Here is a 24,551-nt window from a genome sequence, read left to right as displayed (position 1 = left end):
CCGGTTTGGCCATCTACCATCAAACGGCCAAGCAGCAGAGGAAAGACTGAGCGCAGCCTGCAGTTATGTAGACCTAACAAAGGATTCGGGTGGTGGGGGGACTCCCTGTTGGAAAAATGGGATGACTGCCTCTGGATTCAAGCCAAAAGTCTGTCCACTAGGCTACAGTATTTGATGTGAATTGACCTCTGCTTGGTCTTAAAAGAGAAATAAATGATTGCTGTCAATTTAGATTTGTTATGTCTGGAAAGGAGCTGACTAACATTCTCTACCTAGCACTCACAAAAGACACCAACAAAAAAGGACAAACAAGCTTATCTAAGCACTGTCTAAGCACTTGTATACTGTAGAATCCACCTCTAAATCCAATGTCCCAAATGCACGAATAAAGCAGCAAAAGACTTGAGCATTTTCCAGCGGTAAAGCAAATATGTTTATTAAGCACTTTAATATACATCAGAAAATTCCACTTCATATAATACAGGAATTATTAACTGAACGTTTAATGTACAAGTTAAGCTATTTACAATCCAATTTGTTGACAAGTGAAACGTGACAAGACAAAAACACAAGCAAAACAAACTGCACCAAGACAGCTATGATGATTTCCAACACGTCGTCTAGAATCCAATCACAACCTTCAGACGAACCTTCAAGCCAATCGTCGCTGTGCGGGTGGAAACCTCAAATGGCTAAAACGGTTTATTTTCAGGATTCAAATTCAATAATAGCAAAGATCTGCAAGCTCAAAACGTGTCGCACCGCGGCACATTTTGAGCTTGTAGATTTAATGTTGTGGGACACAGTAGTACGACGAAGCAGGGCATTCATTTGCCGAAGGACGACATAAAAGGTTAAAATATGGAGATGAGAGGTTTGTCCCCGGACAGCAACGCCATACACACCGAGCTGCTGTTGCACTGAGGGAGCTAAGAGCTTTGACAAGGGCTTTAAGTGTTTGTGCATGCCATTGCTTTCCGTCTCCCCTCCACTCGCTCCCTGCAGAAAATAGCCCACTGTTAACATTAAGAAAAGCCTGCAAAAATATGACACAGCCTGTAAATGCTAACGCAGCTCCACACAGTTCATGAGAAACAGATGTTTCTGATGTTCTAGCGAGCGTCATATAGTCAAGCCCCGCCCCCACCACATACACAGTTCTTAAGGGAGGTTTACTGTAGGTTCCATTGAACTGCCATATGCAGTCAGCTACCCAGAAATGGGGAGGGGGGTGGGGGCAGTGGGATACAATTTTGGCTCGACTTGACAAGGACACATTTTAAGACAATGCTTTCAAATGACGATATTGAAGCCTTCAACGCCTCAGTTATACTTGTTGTGGTGCTCGTGTCGTGCTCAATGAATGGCAGATCTACAAGCTCCTAATGTGTCACGAATGTCACACGTTGTGAGCTTGTATATCTGCTATTTACAGCATGCAACACTGATGTGCCAACCAAGTACAAATCAGGTTTAAGTTGTCTCAATGGCTGAGACCGGCGGAAAATAAAACATACTGCCCACATGACACTAATAAGGGAAACAAAGGTTTGAATTTTGTTTCTTGCATTGTTTGTGATAGGTTAATATGTAACTGACAGCAAATACATTTTGTTTAATCACTGCGCTCATTTGAAAAGACTGCATTTAGCACCAAACTCCATTGCAGACAGCACACGATGGGTTATTTAAATATATATATTAAAACAAAAATAATAATAAAACACGCACACAAAATAAAAAAAACAGCTGGAAAAGAAATCCCATAGGGACAAAATGAAATCACGGGTTTATAACATTTTCAATGTACTGTCCCCTCACTCACATTATCTGCAATAACACACAATGCACATAGTGATAACAAAAAATAAGAATCCATAAGAATAACTGCAGGCAACCTTTGAACACAGCACCATGGTAGAGCGTACAACACAAAAAGTAGCAAAAAAAAAGTGGCTTCTTTTCCAAAAAAATAAATATGCTTGTATGTAATTGTATACAGTATATACGTAGCCTATATACTGTTTTTTGCGCGCGCGCACACACACACACACACACACACACACACACACACACACACACACACACACACACACACACACACGCACGCACGCACGACCGGAGCAGTAAATTGCCATAGCTACTAACATATTACACACAACATTATGTTTAGTACACTGATCAAGGTTAGACACAGATCATTTGGAGACTCTAGAAAGGCAGAGTATCATCAATGCAACGCATGTTTACATAACGGTGCGTATAGCACGGTGTCAGTCACCTTCTTGACGTCTTCTGGTTTTTAATGCGACAATGTACCTCGTGGTGCATTGCTGTCAGTGTGGACACACAAAAACGACTGTAAAACAAAACAAACGGCACATGTAATATAAAAAAAATAGCAAAAAAATAATAAAACAAGCATTGGTTTCTTTTGAATAAAACAAAGGGTGGGGGATGGGGGGGGGGGGGGGAAGTGGTATGGAGCAAACGGTACAAATGCATGTCTGTTTTTTGTTTTTCTCTCTCTTTACAAAGTGCATACACTGTTTCATTAAATATCAATACATTAAATTAAAAATGATAGTGTGCATGAGAAGGCTGTAACAGATGTAGGCACATCAAAGTATCAGTTCCTTTTAAGCCTTATTATGCAGCAATTGACAATCTTCCCTAGGGTTTGTTTTGTTTTTCTATCTGAGGTGTCCCACCGGCGTGTGGAAAAAGAAAAGTTATTTTTTTTACTATGCAGATGAAAATAGTCACTTTGGCACATTCCCTCCAATGTCTGCATGACGAATGGCATTCAAGACGTCTGAAATGGTATAGGAATGGTTTAGATTAATGCTCGGTTGAAAAACTGTTCTCTTGGCCAGATTGAGGCATTCCTCCAAATGCATCCATCATGCGCAAGTCTGGTGATATCCAATAGATGACAGCTCTCTCTTGACTGAGTCGAATCCCTTAGCTCTGCATATTTATCAGTGTTAATGAACAGAAAGGCGATAGAATCGCTTTATGTCGTCGCACCGATCACAACATGGCTGTTCGAGACGAATACTGAGTGTAGGAGCATAATAGTGTTTGAAAGTCTATGCATCATTACCGGCTATAATGGAGTCTCTTTTTTGTAGTTAAACCCAGCGTCTGATCCTTCAATCTGCAATTTAAGGGCTTGTTTAAGGCTTAGTTCCGTCTCCCCGATGGGATAGTTCTCCAGAACGTCCTGGTGGCCTCGGTTCTGGACGGCCCGAGGCACAGAGACCCTTCCCAGGAACACTTGATTTCCCAGGTGGTAATTGGGGTTGGTCATGATGCCGTTCCTCTTCTTCTCGGCGCAGCTCTGCTGCTGGATGAAGAGCTCGTGGCCCGGCCCCCCCTCCTGCTGGGGGGCCGAACCGCCGATGACGATCTTACAGTGAGGATCCTTCGCTGTGATGTTGGCGACCGCCTTGTTGAGAGCGATCCTCTTGTCGAACTGGGTCATCTCGTACTCCAACACTTGACCCTGGCTCGATCCGCTGTTGTTCTTGAGCCTTTTCTTGTCTCCCGACGACGTCCCTTTGCTGTTCGATGTCCCGTTGCCGACCTTGCTTCCCTTGGTGGACTTGAGACCGGGCTTTAACTGGGTCCAGTCAAAGTCGCTAGAGGGAGACGCCGGCGGCAGCTGGCCGACGGACTTGGTGGTGGAGGAGGGCGACACGATGGACTGCCTGCTGCGGCTGCGTGGAAGAGAGTGCTGCTGGATCTGCTCCGTGAAGGTCATGCCGTGGAAGCTGTCTATGGGCACGGTCTGTGCCGTGGCCGTGGACGAGGTGGTCCGCAGCGACGAGTTCTTTGAGCTTTTGAGGGAAGTGTTGGAGAGGGAGGATTTGTGTCGGTCCGCCGTAGAGTCGGGGGACTCCGACGGGGAGCTGAAAGCGTGGACTGGTCCGTTGGGCTGGCCACCGCGTCCGGACGACTGCAAGTCTCCGGCTCCCGTGCTGCCGGAGCTGTTCGACTTGATGGTCAGAGACTGCATTTTGCCCGTCACGGACAGTGGCGTTTTCTCCTCCAGGGTGTGAACAGGGGACGGGTTACAGCCGTTCAGAGTAGAGGCCCCGTATTTCTCCAGGAGTTTTATGATCGTAGAGTGGCCACCTTTCGCCGCCACTCGCATCGCGGTGCGCCCAAACTGGTCGGCGTGGTTGGGGTCGGCGCCTTGCTCCAGGAGCAACTGGACGACGTCGATGTGACCCTCCTGAGCCGCTATGCCCAGTGCCGTCGCGCCCTGGTTGCACGTGTGGTCCACGCGCGTGCCGTTGTCTATCAAGAACTGGACGACTTTCGTGTGGCCTTGCCAGGCGGCGGACTGAAGAGCCGAGCGCTTCTCGTTGTCACAGGAGTTGACGTCGGCATGGTAGTTTATCAGCAGTCGGACCATTTCGACGTGCCCCTGCCAGCAGGACACGTGAAGTGCCGTCCTGCCCTCTGTGTCGCTGGCCTCCACGTTAGCCCCGTTTTCCAGGAAGTACTCCGCCATTGCCAGCTGGTTTTCAAGTGCCAATATGTAGAGCGTCGGTCGTCCGTCCGCGTCTTTGTGGTCTATGTCAGCCCCGTGACTTAGTAACAGTTCCACAATGTCCCGGTGGCCTTCCAACCCGGCCACCCTGATGGCATTCCTCCCGTCGTATCCCCTCTGGTCGATGCAAGACTTGTTCTCCAGGAGAATGTGAACGCAGTCGTAATGTCCCTCCTGCGCCGACAAGATCACAGGTATCCTGCCGTCGTTGTCCACCTCGGAGCAGCGGGCCCCTTGCTCGAGGAGGGCGTCGCACACCTGCCGGTGGCCCTCGAACGAGGCCATGTGCAGCGGCGTCCAGCCCGCGTCGTCCCTGTGGTTCTCGTCCAGGCCCCTGTCCAGCAGGGTGCGCACCACCTCCACGTTGCCCTGGGCTGAGGCGATGCTCAGCACGGTCCTCCCCTCGCTGTCGATGCTGTCGACGGCGGCGCCCCAGAAGAGCAGCGTGTTGACCACCGAGGCGTGGCCCATGGAGGCGGCCGCCAGGAGAGGCGTGCGGCCGTTGTTGTCAGTGTGGTCCACGTCGGCGCCGCCCTCCAGCAGCAGGTCCACCACGTCCACGTGGCCCTCATAGCCGGCCACCAGCAGCGGCGTCATGCAGTCCTTGTCGCAGTGGTCCACCTCGGCGCCGCGGTCGATCAGGAGGCTCACCACCGACGCGTGGCCCTTGCTGGCCGGCACGCAGAGGGCGGCGACCGACAGGGCGGTGCGCCCGTCCACGTCCTCGTGGTTGACCTCGGCGCCGTGGTCCAGGAGGTGCTCCACGATCTCCCGGTGGCCCATGTAGGCCGCCGCGATGAGCGCCGTCCGCCCCTCGTTGTCCGCCTTGTTGACCTCGGCACCATGCTGGAGCAGGTTCAGCACGATGTCCTCGTGGCCTCCCCACGCCGCCGCCCGCAGGGCCGTGCGGCTGTCGGCGTCGGCGCAGTCCACCTTGCCTCCGGCGTAAAGCAGCGCCGACACTACCTCCGAGTGTCCGCCCCACGCCGCCGAGCGCAAGGCCGTCCAGCCGTCGTGGTCAGTGTGGTTTATGTCGGCCTCGCAGCCGATGAGGCAGTTGACCACCTTAGTGTGGCCCTGCCTCGCCGCGAGAGTGAGCGCCGTCTGTCCGTGGTTGTCCTCGAGCTCCATGTTTGCCCCCCTCGAGATGAGCAGGTTTACCACGTCGAGGTTTCCACTGTAGGCAGCGTTGGCCAACAGGGTTCTCCCATTAGAGTCACACTGGTTAACGGAGGCCCCGTTGTCGAGTAATGTCCGAATGGAGTCCTCCCTCTCCAACGCCTGCTGTACGATACAAGACGCGTGGTCGTCCTCATTGTTCACGTGAGCGCCAGCTTTGACCAGAAGCTGAAGCACCTCCTGCTCTTTTGGTATGGAGGTGCTTAGAGAGTCCTTGGCCGGGGTTCCGTTCCATACCATCCAAAGAGCTAGATTAAACGGCTCAATCTGCAGATTGGAGTTGACAAGATGCAGGGCAAATTCCTGCACTTCCAGCGGTTTGAGCTGCTTGGCCCGGCAAGTGTAACTCATCGCCAGCATCCTGTGGCCCTCCGCCGCGTTGCACAGGTACTTCTGCGTGCAGTGCTTGACGTCCAGCAGCCACTCCGCGAAGCTGTAGTGAAAGAGGATCTTGGTGCTTCCGAGGCCGTCCACCAGCAGCTTGGAGAGGATGTCCATCTTCTTCTGAAACTCCTCCACGGTGAGCGCCATGTTCCGGGTCCAGACAGCGTGGTATAGCTCCTTGACGGCGAGCGGCCGGCAGGCGGCCAGCATCACGTTGAGGATGGGCTGCACCTTGGCGAACTGCTTGCGGACAAACAGCCGCTGGCAGAGCCACAGGTAGAGGCCGTTGAGCGTGCCGGGGATGTCACGGATCTCGCGCAGCATGATGAAGCTCTCCACCACGCCGTCCAGCACACGCTCCAGGTAGAGGAAGCAGCCACTGCTCTTGATGTGCAGCTGGTTGAGCATCTCGGCCGTCTCCTTGGTGAGGTGCTGCCGCAGCGCCTCCTCCTGGTCCAGCCGGTGCAGGATGTACTGCTGCACGTCCTTGACGATGTAGGCCTTGCGCAGGTCGTCCAGGCTGATCTTGCGGAAACCTGGGGGGGAAAAGAGCGAAGAGAAAAAGGCGTTAGGGGCTGGGGTTACATTATAGGTCCGTCGCGATTGCACATTCGAGTTGACGATTAAGTGTCACGCAAATAATGATGCGATTGACGATTTAATTGTGTTTTTGGCATTGGAACAAATTGACAAACAAAATTTGACATTTTGGAGTAAAGAATACATTTCCGTTTGCCTGGTTATTAAAAAATATACAGGGTAGATATGACAAACAACTGGAATATACAATTATTTTTATACTTAAAAAAATATGGAAATAGCTGGTCTACAAGCTTACAATGCAATGCTATTTCACCTTTTTTTTTTGTGCGAAAATGTTCATAATCATAATCACAGTTGTTCCCTCTACAACGCCTTAGAATGGGAATACTGTAACCAATTTAGTCCCGAGAATTTATTCTACAAATGTCTTCTAAATCACAGTTTTCAGTTTTCTATATCAGTGGTTCTTAAACTATTTCATGTCAAGGACCCCCGAAATGATATGCATTTGGCCGCCGACCCCCATCTGAAAATATGTTCAGGGACCCCCCAGAAGATAAAATATGTTCAGGGACCCCCCAGAAGATAAAATATGTTCAGGGACCCCCAGAAGCAAATATAAAATATGTTCAGGGACCCCCCAGAAGCAAGGACCCCCCAGAAGCAAAGATTTGAGTTGAAAATGTTCACTGTTATGTGAAAGAGTGTGTATTCAAAGATTTGCACAAATTTTTACGATTTTTCTAAATTGGCAGATCTACAAGCTCGTAGCGCGGCACTCGGTGCTGTGTGAATCAAAACGTTGCGTCCCTCCAGGCTATGGTACGTAGCTCCGCATGCACACACATGCAGATCTGGTTGTAAACAAAGTCACAGAGAGACAGGCAGCAAAGCTCATGGATTATTCTACCCTATAATGTTTTCAGATACATATTTTTAGCCTGCTGCTGAAGCTGCTGAGTAATACACTGTCTGGATGTCATCTTAAATGGGATTAAAAACTGAGGATTTCTGTAATCAAAACCACCTGTGTTTGGAGGACGACGCAGCAATGGGAATCAAACAGGTGAATTTAATCAAGATTAATTTATATTCATGTGAGCCTCTACACGTCATCACGCAGCACGTTTTCGTTCAAAGGAAGTAATTGATATTTTCTCTTTATGATATATAAGTACACAAAAATGTAAATTCTCATTTCTTTGGCATCCATTGTTAGAAGTATGCCCATATGATGACCACGGATATGGTCTAAAAGTGTGAAAAACGTATTTTTCATTTCACTAGGTCTTTAAGGAACACAGGCAGCGCTGCAGAGCGCACCAATCAAGCCGAAGTGGGAACAGGGGAGCCATGATTTCCATGCTTGTAAGCACATCAATGGCCTGTAAAAAGATCTCTCAAATGCCTCACTTATGAGCCTACATGCTTCCAGCGTAGACTTTTATAAATATTGTTTGGTGTGTGTGTGTGTGTGTGTGTGTGTGACTGTGTGTGTGTGTGGGGGTATGTGTGTGGGGGCGGATAGTAATACCTCCATGGGTCTTAAATCGTTAATGTTGGATTCCTCTCCCAGGCAGGGGAGAAATGGCCATCTTAATGGCCTCTTTTCCACTAATAGGCAGAGAAAGGGGCCTTTCTCCATGCTGACACAATTTGCTCATGGTTTGCATGGGCTGTGTGGACCCCAGGGCACGGGGAGTGTTTTTGCATACTTTTACTTAAAAGTTCCCATGGCTCTCAGGCTCAGGAAAGATAAAAAAAAAAAGAAAACGTGGAGGAAGTCCATGCAAGACTCCTGTGATGTTATTGACATATTTCTCAACGACTAACAGGTGTCCAGCTGTGGGAAAATGAGTCGTTACCATGCTTTCTTATCTCATCTTATCTCATCTCACACTTTAACCTGTGAAGACCTGAGGCCAAAATCCTGAGTTTTCTATAATGGTTCAATGGTGCTTAAACATTTTCATGTCAAGGACCCCTAAAAATTATATGTATTTGGCCGCCGACCCCCATCTCAAAATATTTTGTTCCATGGACCCCCAGAAGCAAAGATTGGAGTTAAAAATGAACGCTTTAAAAGAATATATAAAAAAATATATAAAAAGTATTTAAAAGAAAATTGATCAATCTATAATGGGCCGGATTTGAATGGGTTAAAACCTGTTTTCCAGGAAAGAATAATTATGGTCTGTGTTCACATCGCCAAAGCCTAAAAGTAGTCGACATGCATTCGAAATCATGACACCCCTTGGACTCAACCGTTGGCAGTGAAACTGTGGGCACATGAATCACAGCAAACAGCAAAACATCCATCTTTGAGAGAAACCTTAACCCATTTAGACCTGAGGACGTGTCTGTGTCACCTTATAGCTTTTAACCACTTTAACCATCATTTCAAACTTGGAACTTCAATCTGTTGGAAAATAGTGAAATTGTCTACAAATCTTTGAATATTATTTCACAGTGAATATTTTTAACTCAAATATTTGCTTCTCGGGGGGGGGGGGGGGGTCCACGGCCAATTACATATAATTCTGGGGGTCCTTGACATGAAATAGTTTGAGAACCACTGATATAGAAACATAGGTTTTTCCAGAAAACTGTCATTTTTAGAAGGCATTTTGTAGAATCAGTTCTCAGGTCTGAATGGATTATGATTGCATGAATTATATAACACCGTTTGGCTCCGCAGACTATGAATCACACATCGTCACTATGCCTTAAGGCACAGTTCTCTCCGTTCAACTTATATTGTGTCGGTGAAGGAAAAAAGAAAAAAAGAAGGCGGCTGTGAAATGGTATTCCAATGCGAGGGAACATGGGAACCACCACACCTGCAGGGAAATGAGAAACATCCCCCAATCTATTGTGTGGTTCCTTAACCCTTTACAACCGGCACAGCATCCGTGTTTTTATAAAACAAAAATTGCAGACCCTCACGGCGTGTCAACACATGTAGATCTGCTATTTTGGGAAAAATTTTGAAAGTTTGTGCAAATCTTTGAATACTGTTATATTATTTTATTTAAACTCAAATCTTTGCTTCCGTGGGTCCTTGGAACTGAATATTTTGAGATGGGGTCTGCAGCCACATTTTGGGGTCACCACTGATGTTTATTTATTTATTTATGCATTTTATTTATTTAATGTGAAAACTGACGACTGGAATTAAAAAGGCATTTGTAGAACGGGACTCAGGTCTTGACGGGTAAAAATACAACCTGTGAGATTCCAGGCAGGTTCTGACAGCTTAGATAACAGACAGGGAGAAACAGGTGCAGCGGTTTCATGTCTGTCTCACAAGATCAATGGAGCACATCAGATCTCTACTACTCAGTCCAACCCCCACCCACAATACGTGCCACGAATGTGCCCAAAAAACACACAATCACACAAAGCGTTATATTAAGGACACGGAAATTATCCCATTTAGGTCTGGGTAGCGTGCCACTCGGTGGTGTGTATAACATAATGCTTAAAACACCAAAAGGGGTTCCCGTTCTGAATGGGTTATATAATGGTATTCATATCTTGCATGATGTTTTTTTATTTATCTTTTACAAATGATCGCAAGCCTTGCCGCAGGCGTAATTGTGGTGTTGTGTAAAATCATTCCAGTTGCATATCTAATTAAATGGTTCATTCCTAGTAGCCGTGACACTGTCTTGCAAATGCACATGGTCACCATGCAAGGCACCAACCAGCACATCGGGAACAATTAGGGGTTCGACACTAACTCTGGGGGAGCCCGGGTTCGAACAGGCAACCTTAAGGTTACCATCCAGCCACTACCCCTGAGCCACTGCCACCGCCACGTTGAAATGCACATGGTCCTTCAATCACCACTAAGACGTTGCAATGCACATGGTCCTTCAATCACCACTAAGACGTTGCAATGCACATGGTCCTTCAATCACCACTAAGACGTTGCAATGCACATGGTCCTTCAATCACCACTAAGACGTTGCAATGCACATGGTCATCACTAAGAACGGCTTTGATTCTGTATTTAATAGTGCATTATCGAGGTAAAGCGCAGGAAACAGATTCAGAGCCAATATGTTCAAACCATGAGATAAATTAAAACACTGAAGTATCCTTGTGAGACAGACCTTGCCGTAGCACTTGCCCTAGCCTCGACGACCTTGCAGGCATATGATATGCAAGGCTAAAATGTGTAATGTAGATTATATTATGTAGACATAGCATTCTATTGTGTATACTTTGTGGCGATCCGTTTGGAGCCACCATCATTTCTAACAGCAACCTTGAACCTGTCAGTTAAACTTCACACGCACGCCCATACACACACCTCTCTGTTGTCTCAACCACTGAGAAACACTTGCACAGAGTGTCGTTACGTTTTTATGAATGGAGGCGCAGTGTGGAGGGAGAGAGGAGAGGAGGAGGAAGCGGGGACTCACGGCTGAAGCAGTGGAGAACGGTGTTAGCGTCTGTGTGCTTAGTTAGCCCAGTATTAGCTCTAGCTTGTGTCGTCGACAGGAGGATCGGCTGTTTTCATTCAGAGGTCTATTCCTAACAAGGTCTATTCTTTTCAGTCTACTTATAATCCTAGAAGACTATTACTACTTTGATGTATTACCTTGTGTTGTGCTGTATGCCTACGTTGTACTTGTATTGTGTCTCTGATGCCATTAAGTCTTTTTCTTTTTTGTTGTTGTGGATTACTGTTTACCTGATGGTTTATTTTACTCAATATCTTGATTCTTTTTTTCCATTTTTTGTTTTTAAGGAAACTTGAACTTGTTTAACCCCTTCAGGACATCAACGCTTTTTGGTGTTTTAAGCATTATGTTATACTTTAGCCATTGAAAAATAGCAGATCTACAAGCTCATAGTGGCGCGCTACAAGCTTGTAGATCTGCTATAAAAATGTGTGCGCAAATCTTTGAATATATATTCTTTCAGAGCGAACGTTTTTATCTCAAATCTTTGCTTCTGGGGGGGGGGGGTCCCTGGAACAACATATTTTCAGATGAGGGTCTGCGGACAAATACAGATAATTCTGGGGGTCCATGACATGACAAAGGTTGAGCATAGGTATTTCAGAAAACTGTTAGGATTTAGAGGCAATTTTTTAAAGAATGGGCCTCAGGTCTAAATATGGGTTAGAGCTGCAGTGTTGGTTTTCCACTTCCCCTCCTGCTCCCAGACCCACCTCCAGGTGCAGTGAAACTAGAGGAGGCGCTGACATCATGGGAATTAGACACAGGGATAAGACACGCACTGTGGAAATTGAAAGTAATTAGCCCATTTAGACCCGAGACCAGGTTTTTTTTTTAAGTCTTCTAAATCATGTTTTCTGTCAGTGGTGCTCAAACAATTTTATGTCAAGGACCCCCAAAATAATATGTATTTGGCCGCCGACCCTCATCTGAAAATATGTTGTTCCAGGGACCCCGACCCCCCACACACACACTTTTTATGAGTTAAAACAGTTTGCTGTGAAATAATATATATATATTCAAAGATTTGCCTGCGTTTTCACGATTTAAAGTAAATAGCAGATCTACAAGCTTGTAGTGCACCACACGGTGCCACACGATGAGCTTGTAGACATGCAATGTTTCAACAGCTAAAGTTTAGAATAATGATTAAAGTGGTGATACAGACGCGTCCTCAGGTCTAAATGTCTTAAGACGGGCAAAAGGAGAAAACGGGAATGGAACACTACTAATGTTGAGTTTGGTGCAAGTCTGCAAAGTACAAGATAGACTAATCACACGTCTATGTATATTCCAAAACCTTTTGGTACCTCTTGGACGCTGGGATCAATACTTTGTGAAGGCTGTGACTAATGTAATATGATGCCAGTCAGAGCTCGCTCTGTTCTCAGATTCTGCTGCTATGGGAAAAGAGCTATGAGGAAGCACTTATGAATTGCCCAAGTAAAAACATAAAAGTGAAGGCATAAAAATAATAATAATAAGTACAGTACAGTATTCCATCAGAGACTCTTCCTCACTGACTGTTCCCAGACCTTCCATGGAAATTCTGGAATAGTTCCAGCTGGGACAGGAAATACATGCACAAGAGGGGGGGGGGGGGGGGGGGGGGGGGGGGGGGGGGGGTTGGAAGAGGCCACTAAGAGGGGGGGAAAGGGTGCATAACAACTTTGGAAGAACAGCCATTTTCTTCCAGCAGCAAGTGACTTTGACACAGCATGACATTTCACTTTTCAAAGTTTGTCAATTTAGATTGGTCCGATGCTCAGGGGGGAGTCTGAAAAGCAGCATGGACATCACAGAACACGAACACTGTTAAGAATACGGTGTTTGTGTGCGTGTGTGTGTGCGTGTGTGTGTGTGTGTGGGGGGGGGGGGTTACTTTTATGATCACGCTTTCTTCTGAATTCCACAGCTGCTGACATGCCAATTATGAAGTAAGTGACTAGGAAATCTAGAGGCAGAAGGGAGACAAATTTGACTGCAGCCATCACAAAATAAAGAGCATGTTTGAAAGGGGGGTGGGGGAGATTTAAAAAAAAAGATAAAGAAAAAAAGGATAAAGTTTTTGAATCAATCAATTCATGGGGCCAGGAGAAAGTCAAAAGCAAGAACTGCATAAGGAATTAGGGCGTCCAATCTGAATAAGCCGGGAAAAGGACTACTTCTTTCAATTATAGTGAATGGATGGAGATGACCTACAATTTCCACTTGAGTCATCGCAGGCATCACTTCATAAGGCTTGGATCTCAGTAGTGCAGCCCTTGCATTATTGCTCCCATTGTAGTAGGAGGGAGTGCAGCGAAAGCCCTGCAACAGCTGTAGGGCAAAGGCAACCAGGAGTATCGTTCTATAGCTGTGAGGGGACTACAAATAAATAAGTCTTACTAACCAAGAAGGTTCTTCGGAATGATGCACTCTCTAACTGAAAACCCAACACTCGCACAGCAAAATCTTGAACTTTTGTTTTACACAGGATGCACAACTACAAGGGCAGAATAAGTGGAATGCAAGAACTTTTGCTCAGCTTTGTGAGCATGCGCATATCTGTGTGTTATGTTATGTGAATGCATGAATGGCCGAATAGGCTGTATAAAGTGACTTGCTAAACAAGCAACAAATGACACATTCATCAGGCCGAGAGATGCAGGCCTCTGAGCCAGCTGCTGCTCGTTATGGAACTGGACACCAGCCATGAGAGACAGAGCACCAGTGCACAAAGAGGGACTGTTAGCCTTCTAGATTAATTTCTAGATGACAAAACGAAGCATGGGTGTGCGTGTGCGCATGTGTGCATGCATAGCAACTGGACTGAGGGCGTTTTACTACAGGTTCACTGGCTGATGGAGCAGGGTTTTTTTTTTTTAGGAACCGGCAGTGCCTCAACCTCGCCCGCCGCCACGTTCTTTGAGAGACACCGTCTTTAAGTCACGGGATCCAAAAAGAAAACAGAAACCCAAGCCTTGTTCCCATCTCTCTCCTCGGGCCCTCGGCGCTCAGCGAACGTCTGCTCGACAGCTGCAGAGGTCCCAGCTCGAGATTCAACTCCAATGTTTCTACAGCAGTCATTTCTTAAGGCTTTACTACTTTCATAATTTTGGAAAACAACATAACGTCATATTTGACAGCGACACATCATACCTCCTCCTTTGATTATGTCCATAATTAAGAATAGTAGCACGTTGCATTTCACCGTTGACAAATGGGGTTCATCAAACATTTTCGACACACATTCCAACCAGCCACTCTTTCAACTAACAGGCAGCTTTTGCAAGTGAAACAAGTATTTTTTTTTAAGCAGCTAGATTTTCGGGTCAATCTCTGTCCCTGTAACACTGCCTGACGAGTGACGAGACGCTGAAAAACAATTACTAAGAATCAACTTGGGTTTCTACCAGCGTAGACAATGACACATGGATGGAAACATCACTTGCCCCAACGTGCCTTACGTGACGAAATTTCAAACGGCTTCGCCAAGTCTTTTCCAGTTGGATCTGTTATGGTCTTAACTGAACACAGACAGCGGCGGCCCCCTCTCAGCTCCGCTGGGATTGGTGTGCAATCTAATAGTCTTATCACCTGCAGCAGGAAGGGGAATGCATCCATCAGACAGGTGATTTATGCGGAACATCGCGGAGCTCCAGGGCAGATGATGAGTGTTTTATTAAACAGCCAATGAAACCAGATTTTGCTGCGCTTGAGATGCACTCCGAACGAAGATAGTTCTGACATGAGATTAAGTCGCGAGGCACACCTGACCACACCTGGCCGTGCCGTGTGTGCGTGCGCTTCCACTTATCATCCCAACAATCCAGGGCTATTCTAAGCTAGCCGTCCCAATATATCACGGCGGTTCTTGATCGAGTGCAGCTGTGCACAGACGATGGGAAATTTCATCCGAGCGGAGAAATTCCCAATACGAATCTATAGCTGCAGTAAAAGAGTGATGACATTCCTTCAGCCAGTTCAACAGTATACAAATCAAATAGAACCCACAAAATATAAATAATACGGTAGTGCATACATTTAATTGTATGAACTTTATCCAATCCAAAGTATCTATTCACCAGTATATATATTTTTGAGCGGTGCCTCCACTCCAATATGCAGCTACCGGTATGTGTGTCTGTCTCTGTATATGCAGTTTCACAGCAAATAGCCTGGGAAATATCAATCTTTGTAACATCAGTTTTTGTTTAACTTTCATATGTGATATGTTTTTGACACACACACACACACACACACACACACACACACACACACTCCCAGTTTTAATGGGTAAACTCACCAAGTGTATGTGCAAACCAAACTATTTTATCAGTTGTAAATTCTAAATGTTTGCTTTTCTCTTGAGTTCTTGAAGCGTTGACTAACGTAACTGTCTATTTTCTCTCAACAATAGTTTGCTTTCCCTCTCAGTAGTTTGTCAGATCAGTGCATAATTCAAAAACTTTTTCGTAATTTTGCCAACTTTTAAATAACTTCTCGTTGTCATGTGGGGGTCCGCACGGCCAAATACATATCAATTCCTTGAAGTGAAAATGTTTTGAGAAGCACTGCTCCAGCCTTCCTGACTTCACCTAAAGTTTCTTGTTTGCCATTACGTCAGCTGGCCTCTCGGCGACCTCACTTGGCCGTATCACCAGCACATGCTTCTGTTCACCTACGCAGTAAATGCACTCAGTCTAGCGTTACCAATCATGTTTTATTTGCCACCGAGTCACTTCAAATAAACCCCATTATCTGCTACCGACACAACGTGTACAGAAAATGTCTGGAACCATTTACATTTGCCAGAATGTCCACACAACAGATTTCTTTAGGAAAAAGAGGAAAAAAAAGGGAAAAAAAGTTTCAGCTCTGTGGAATGCTCTGCAAGTTTTGCTGTAAAAGCGAGGTACTTGCAAAGTTATCCGTGGCATACCAATTGAGGGTAAAGTGTGGGATAGGACACTGGTTCTCAAAGTGGGGTACGGGGATGCCCCGGGGGTCCTTCCAGGGGGGTCCCCAGCAAAATGAGGAAAAGTATAACCACTTGAACCCTATTTTATACAGAGAGAGATTTGATCATTGCAGATCTGCAAGCTCACAACAATCTGCTATTTTCAAAACATTTGCAAAAATCTGGAATGGTTCTGAACATTTTGTAATACTTCTCTTTTATGGGGGCTCATGGCACACAATATTTTCAGATGGGGACAAATAGGGGAAAAAACCTATTTTTTTTTCCTTTTTAAAAACTAAATAATTTGGGGACCTCCAAAATAGTTTTGGGACCCCCCCCCCCCCCCCCCCCCCCCGAGGGGTCGCGACTCCCAGGTTTAGAACCCCTGAGCTAGAGCATCAGCATCACCAATTTGCGCTCCGAAAAACCGTGGCAGGGGCATGCCACGTAGCATGGGGCATCACCTACTGCTTAATATACATTCTGTTGCACGTCGAAAATATCAGATCTACCAGGTCACAACGAGTCACGATGCATGCGATGCGTTGTGCACTTGTAACATCGTCTATTTACAGTGCCCCTTAACACCTGACAACACAGACAACAACGGAGCACATAAATTAGGCTTCAGAAGTCGGGGGGCAGCGGGTGCGAAAGTGGCCAGCCAGGTTTCTCCTCCACATACAGTGTCATATTGCTGCAGAGCAGCACCTTAAGGTGTTATAGATACAGAAACTGTAGACCTGTAATTTGCCTGGCTTGTCAGACTGCACCGCAGTCAATTACAGTGTTCAGCCCAGGATTAGGCTCTCTGGCGCATCTCAAAAGAGAAGCCCAACAACGTACAAGCATGCAGACAACGAAACGGTATACATGAATACAAACGTGCTTGTCTGTCTCCAAGCCCTTCTTTTTTTTTTTACCAAGGGGTGACGAGATAACGGAATTAATTATCCGTCCTTTGCCCTGCTGACTGACAAGACGACGTTTACAGAGTTTGATATAAATATATAAATGTTTAATCACACGCATATAAAATGATTATATATGTAAACACAGTACACACACACACACACACACACACACACACACACACACACAGAGTACCGTGCATCATTTTAACCTGCAGCCTTCACACCTACAAAGAAAGCCCTGTGGATGACATTACTGAATGTCATCTGTGGTGGTTGCTACAGTAGCTACAAGAGTTTGTGTGCAGGGGGAACATTCCACCGTTGGCTCAGAAAGAAATACAGCGTCCTCCTCATTTCTGCATGGCTGTGTTTGTGTTGTCAGCCAGTCAGAATGACTTGTGGTGCCCTGACTGAGTGCGTCGCCTTGCCCTGCAGCCCCAAAGAAAGAACACACAAAATTTCCAGGGACACGTTAACAGCTCTGTTGACCTTTTGTGGGGGGGAGGGGGGAGATCTTCTCAAAAGTGTTGTAACCCAGGCCAGTGGGCAAAATAAGGGCTGGGGTCCTCCTGAGAGGCTGGACTAGCAGGGAGTGAAGAGCACCTACTTCAAACAAGGCTGCTATTACATTTGTGATCAGCGGTGGTAAATCAACTCTGTCACTCTGGCCACTGGGCAATGAAAGCCCCATTCATGGCCCGAGCAAGGGGAGGAAAGCGGCGGTTGAGGCTCCTTGCTGGGGTGGGCTACGCTGTGAGCACAGCCCACTTCTATAAACAAGAAGCGGTAGCAGGGAGCTAAAAACACAGTTCCAGTCCCCGGCCAACCAGGCAGAGAGAATGTCCAGAAAACTCTCGCTTTCTTTAGACAATAGCTAGCTGCACTAGGGCAGTGGTACTCAACCTGTGGGTCGATCAAAAGTAATGAACAAACGATACTTTCCTATAAATAATAGAGGCGAACAAACTTGTAGATAGGCTATTTTCACAATATATATCGGTCGAACAATTCCTACAATTACAAGTGTGTGTCAGAGTGAGGGGTCCCCAGTTCAAATATGATGATAGTTCTAATATGATGATTTTGAGAGGTCCCCAGTTCTAATATGATGATTTTGAGGGGTCCCCAGTTCTAATATGATGATTTTGAGGGGTCCCCAGTTCAAATTATGTATATTTAGAGGGTGAAAATGTTGACAACCACTGAGGTAGGGTATACACAATGAGCTCTCTTCAAAGGGTGTGGCATGTGAGTAAAACGAATGGTAATTTTGGCCGAAAAAGTACTCTTCTAGGAATGTGTCCGAATGTGTCATGTGCAGAAGGAAATGAGTAAACCGCGTTAAAATGGCACTTAGCCCTCTCCATTACCAAGACCCAACCTGAAATATGTTTAGACTAAATATCTCAGATCTACAAGCTCATAGTGCGGCACCGAGTGCTGGGTCCTTGACATGAAAAAGTGTGAGAACCACTGGTTTAGAAAGCAGTGGTTCCCAAACTTTTCCATGTCAAGGACCCCCAAATTGACACTAATTAGCCCTGCGGACCCCCATTTGAAAAGATATGCCAGAGACCCCCATAAGAGAAGTTTTTGCGGCTCTAGCAGTGATTCTAAACCCGTTTAATTTCAAGGACCCCCAGTTCGACATGCATATTAGTCTACAGACCCCCCATTTAATGGCATTTCTATCTCTGGGACCCCAATTTATATTGTAAAATCAATGTTAATTTAACTCTAAGAGTGTACAAATGGAACCAAATGGACTCGTTAGGGTTAATTTGGTTCCATTTGTACACTCTCAGAGTTACAGACCCATAAGGGTCCATTTGGTTCCAAACTATCATTTAGCTATCATTTAGCAAACTATCATTTAGATTAGGACACCCTGGAACTCCCTCAAGGACCCCTGGGGTCCCCAGACCCCACTTTGGGAACTACTGTGTTAAACCACTGTTTGGATGTGTTCCATTACAAGGAATTTGTGTTGGCTCATGGTGCAGTGACAGCCCAACAGATGCAACAGATTTTCTATCATACAGACTAATTTATGGTGGCGCATTTATGGAAACGTATAGTTTCTGTCGGGTGGAAGCCTGTGTTAAACCGTGAAGGTAACAACAATGGCTTCCACGGATCCTGTTTTCATTTGGTTCAATACTTCTAAAACCCACAGACAGACTTGTGTCTGACTAATGACGCGCCGTGAGCTTGTAGATCAAACTTTTACTATTATAGTATAAAAATAGTTTAAGAACTTTTTTAAGTAACTAAAAAAGTTCAAGGAAAAAGAAAAGGAAAAAATATGAATATGGGACACAAGGTTTATGCCTGACAGCGGGCATATTTTTGAATGTCAAAACCAAAATGTCAATAGTAGTGTGTGCCTATGTTCCAAAGCAATAAATTCCAAAATATCCCTCTTGTAGTGGACCAAGCACCCCTAGTTACAGTAACAGGCCTATGTATGCAGCCGTAGTTACAGTAACAGGCCTATGTATGCAGCCGTAGTTACAGTAACAGGCCTATGTATGCAGCCCTAGTTACAGTAACAGGCCTATGTATGCATCCCCACAGCAGTTTGAGAAATAGCAACTATGACATGCCCACACCACAAAGGATATTGGGCAGATGGCAGCCATTACAGTCCAATGATTCTTCTACTCCGATACGGAGATCTCACACACACACACACACACACACACACACACACACACACACACACACACACACACACACACACACACACACACACACACACACACACACACACACACACACACACACACACACACACACACACACACACACACACACACACACACACACACACACACACACACACACACACACTACCAGCAGCTTATTACTCAAGTCATTTTCAATGAGAGACTAAATGATTCAGCGTTTGAATTATATTACAGGGCAGAGGGGATTCTCTTTGCTTCACAGCAAAAGGAGAAAATAGAAAAATCTAAAAAGTCATCGAGTCAAAGCCTCTCTACGTTTTCAGGGATTTCAAAGGAAAGCATGGGATCTATAAAACAAGAGGCACGCTGTGAGAAACGGTATCTGTCAAGTACAAGCTGTACTGCGAGAGGAATTACAGATGGACAGCAGACAAATGAAAGAGAGAGAGAAAGAAAAACATGAGTGGCCGTTTATATTTATGTAAACCGTATTCAAGCCAACAGTCTACAACTCTGCCCTCACACTCATTTTGCTTGCTTTCCCTCCACTTCGGCTTCTCTTAAATTAGTGTGGTAGTACACAAATGAAATGCCTGCCTAAACAAAGCACTTCACTCTGAGGGCCGTACAGTAACGGAGAACCCTGGATTGGGAGATTTGGGTCTTTTCACCAGGATTTGGGCAAAAAAAGGGGCCATGACGGTGGCCTGGCCCGCTTAGCCCATCAACTATGATGACTCATCGTAAACCTGACACTACCGCCGACCATTTTCCAACGCATACCACCATTGGTTTGTTTGAGTTTCAAGACAGCCTTTGGATTCTGTTCATTTCAGTACGGTATGAAAATCAACTTGCAGAGACTTGAAACTTGAGGCTGAGATTGGTGATCCAACTCATGAAATATAATTGTGTGGTGGGGTTTATTGCTATTATATTATTAATCACAGTTATGTTGTCATTGTTCTTTCATGATTTTTATAGTGCTGATTGATTAAAACTATGGCCTGAAATAATCCCTGGAGACAAGATAGCGTTTAAACCATCCAGGACACAATAAAGTTTAGCGAACTCTAATTACTCTAATTATGCAGGCAAGTTTGGTAGTGACATAATGACTTAATGAGGAGAAAATGTAAACAAATGAGTACAAAATCTAAAAATAAAGCCATTAAAGCAAGCAAGCAATAACAACTTGTATTCACACTGTTTGTGGTCCTTTAACTACGTATTTCCTTGCCTCCCTACTCTGACCCAGTTCACAATACGTCAACGTTGGGCAATGTGATGACCATTCAGCAAAAAACAACGCAGCGTTGTGAGCTTGTAGATCTGCCATTTTTGGCAAAGAGATTTGGTGTTTTGAGGGGGGGGGGGGGGGGCAAGGATGCCAGGATAGACCCCTGGGGTACGTGATGGTGGGAATATAAAGTTGTCCAATCATTATACCCGTTTACCCCTCATTGCGTTGGAGGGAATACGTAGGAAATGGAGTGATAATGTTGATGCGATGGCAGACAGAGGGATGATGATGCTCTGGTAGAAATAATTTAAGTTAAAAAAAATTACCTTAAGTTTTTATCACACAATTTTGCAACCCATTTTTTCACCCAGTGTCAATTATCTAATGTAATCCTGGGCGCTACACTTCCTCTGCCAACCTGGGGGGGGCAGCGGACTGAACTCATGCTTTATTCTATGCATGAGGAGTCCAAGCTGCTTATTTTCACCTGACATGGGAGAGTTTCCCCGGCCGGACATAGCACGTGGAATGAACACGTTATTCCGAGCAGTTCCTTACTTCCTTTCCCCTCCATCAGGCGCCACCTGCTGGCCAGGGGGACATAGTTTAGATTGCATGTTTTTTGTGAGGGTACCTACTCTGGGGGACACGGGGAGAACATGAAAACTCCACACAGAAAGGCCCTTTCGCCAACCTCAGGTATGGGCACTGATGACGCGGAGGAGAGAACCCAGCAGGAATCAAACCCAGGACCTTCCAGCTGTGAGGCAGAACAGCACTACCGAAATGATTTAAGTTATTTCTACTTCTCCCTCACTACAAGCACAGAAACATAACAGAACATTCTTTGTTTGCGAGGCATTGGCCAGCGGATGCGAGTGAGGCATTCTGTTGGAAGGAGTCAGAATATAATGCCTCCTCCCTCTTCCTGCTCAGGGTCTCAGAGGTGTTGAAAACTTCCCAAAGCACATTCCAGCTCCAAGACCGACACAAGGAATAACAGTTGAGCAAGGAAAAAGGAATTCACGAGAGTGTGACTCCTGGGGTACAGCACTCTATCCTTGGAACTCCTCTATCTCCCCCGCCCCAAGTGATTTCAGCTCGCATATCTATGGCAACAGTAATGATTCAGCTAGCGGATGAAATCCTCCAAATTCCTTCAGATTTATTTTGGACGACGGACACTCTACTCTGCTGTACTTTTCAGAAAAAAATCCCTTTTGGTCAGAAGTAGTTTCTGAAAGTTTATCGGCACTATATTCACGGAACCACATCGTTCCATATCGCTGCAGAACACAGGGTGTACTGGCTGGGAAACCCACACAACCTCCACATCAGGCAAAATAGGCCGTTCTCGTAAAAAAAAGTTTGCTTTGCACAGAGCATGAAAAGTGTTTTGGCGGGCCAATGCCACCTCTAACTTGTAAACAATATGGTGGGTATTTTTAGCAGATACTTGGCCTCAATGTGATGCTCTGAAGTCCTCCCGTCTATTTTAGGTCTGGGGCGGCATGAATAAGGAGCGTTCACATGGCTGTCATAATAGGGCTAATGGGAGATGCGGAGAGTGAGTGTGAGAGTGAAAGTGTGCACACGCCTGTTATGTGCCTGTGAAGATGAGAAAGCAGGCCTTGCAGAAAATGTCTCAATCGTTGAGCTACAAGCGGAAGACAGAGTCTAGACAAAACAAAGACTGAAAACGCATCAGCTGAAGAGAACTGCCAGGGACGATTACACACACACACACACACACACACACACACACACACACACACACTAGTGCTACCCCGAGCATCATAAACTCTACCTTGTTACAGTAAATAACAGTCTTGTGTCATGCTGCTTCGGCGGTCCCCTTTTCAATGGCATCGTTTCGCATCCATAATCACTGGTGGTCGTGTTTCAAGAGCAAATCGCAGCTGAATCTCCATATTCTAACTTTGTGTCTTTTCACAAATTAACTACTTTCTTATTTTTTTTACCCATTTAGACCCGAGAACCGATTCTAAATGTCTTCTGAGACAGTTTTCAGAAAAACCTATGTTTCTATATCAGTGGTTCTCAAACTATTTCATGTCTAGGACCTCCAGAATTATATGTAATTGGCCCCGGACCCCAATCTCAAAATATGTTGTTCCAGGGACCTCCCAGAAGCAAAGATTTGAGTGAAAGAAATTTCCAAGATTTGAAAAAAATAGGAGAACTACAAGCTATGAGCTATTTTTCAATAGTATAACATAATAAATAAACACAGAAAGAGGTTCCCGTCCTGAATGGGTTAAAAAAACTACAAGGTTTCACACAACGTGCTGCTGTATGCTGCAGGCCAACACATTTCTCAGGAAAGTTAGAGTTTCTCAGAGGGAAAACTTTCATTTAGTTAACTATCTAGGCCAGGCTTTAGTAACCACTACACATATTTGGTTAACATGTTTTGCAGTTAAGTGTCACAACAGCTACATTTGACATTGCGCGGCCGTAACTGAAAGTGGTAAGGTAATGGAACATAATGGAAACCTATACTGTACCATCATGTGCAGTGGAATTTACAGTGTGAACTTGAATAGCTTCATTCATTAACACCTGGCTACGTGTGTATCTTCTCTGTCGGGTGGAAAGCTGTTACTTCTTAGGATTCAAATTCAAAAGTGGCTAAAGTAGCAGACCCCAGCTCACACCCCAGGTGGAATCACCCGGAGGGTACTAAGCCACGCCCTGGAAACCCCCAAGTCAAACACCAAAAGCCTTGATAGGAGCTTCCTCTACTCAATATGGAACAGCCTTCCCCCTGCAGTTGTTGGAGACATTACATCAAGTAGTGTCCATATGTTCAAGAAGAGACTGAACAAGGGAAAGGAACTGGCCGGAAAAACGTGTTCCTTCCACTCGCTACGTCCAGCCGGGGAATCTCCCCCGTCAGGTCTTGGACTCCTCATACATATAAGGAAGCATGAGGTCAGTCGGCTGCCCTCCCCAGGTTGGCAGAGGAAGTGTAGCGCCCAGGATTACATTAGATAATTGAGACTGGGTGAAAAGAATGGGTTGAAAAATCGTGGGATAAAAATTAGAAGAAAAAAAAAGAAGAGGCTGAACAAACACTTCAGTTACAGTATGTGACTGTAATAATTACAGTATGTGACTGTAATCCCATAAAGTAGTTACAGTATGTGACTGTAATCCCATAAAGCTCAAGTACTTTCAATCATCCAACATTCAGTTTATATTTACCCCTGACTGAGTAGCTGCAGATCACTGATAGGCTCTTTGAATATTTTTCTCAAAGCCTGTACCTGACAAAGCGCAATAAAAACAAGCTACAAGCTCGTAACGTGTCGTTTGTGTCGGCTACTTGCTGGGCGCTGTAGTATGATCGAGTAGGGCGTAGGGTTTCTAGCCCGACAGCAACAACATAGACTTGCAGAGTATGGAACAAAACAGAAAGGATCACATAAATTGGAATATATTACATAACCATGCAAAGTGTCAAATGTGGAGGGAACAGAAAGGCTGTTTGTGGAAAGGTAGATGGATGCTCAGCACTGTGCAGCCTGCAGGAAGGACCTTCCTCCCACACGGCCTTGTGGCCCTTGATTAATGTTGTTGCTGCTCGTCACCGCTGC

The 24,551-nt window shown here is 45.5% G+C and overlaps 1 protein-coding gene across 2 annotated transcripts in view; it reads right to left on the bottom strand.

The window, feature by feature from the left end:
- Nucleotides 1-407: 407 nt before the first annotated feature.
- Nucleotides 408-24,551, bottom strand: part of ankrd50 (ankyrin repeat domain 50) — a 45,508-nt gene continuing 21,364 nt past the window's right edge. For both annotated transcript variants that reach the window (XM_080774697.1, XM_080774698.1), the window contains exon 4: nucleotides 408-6,660. In XM_080774697.1, coding sequence (XP_080630823.1) covers nucleotides 3,110-6,660 — 3,551 coding nt within the window. In that variant the 3' untranslated portion in view covers nucleotides 408-3,109. The remainder of the gene's footprint in view (nucleotides 6,661-24,551) is intronic.

Source organism: Protomyctophum bolini (assembly GCF_963924005.1).
Source record: "Protomyctophum bolini genome assembly, chromosome: 10".
Taxonomy (NCBI): domain Eukaryota; kingdom Metazoa; phylum Chordata; class Actinopteri; order Myctophiformes; family Myctophidae; genus Protomyctophum; species Protomyctophum bolini.
The sequence above is the reverse complement of the archived record's forward strand: the minus strand, read 5'-3'. Positions and strand labels throughout refer to the sequence as shown.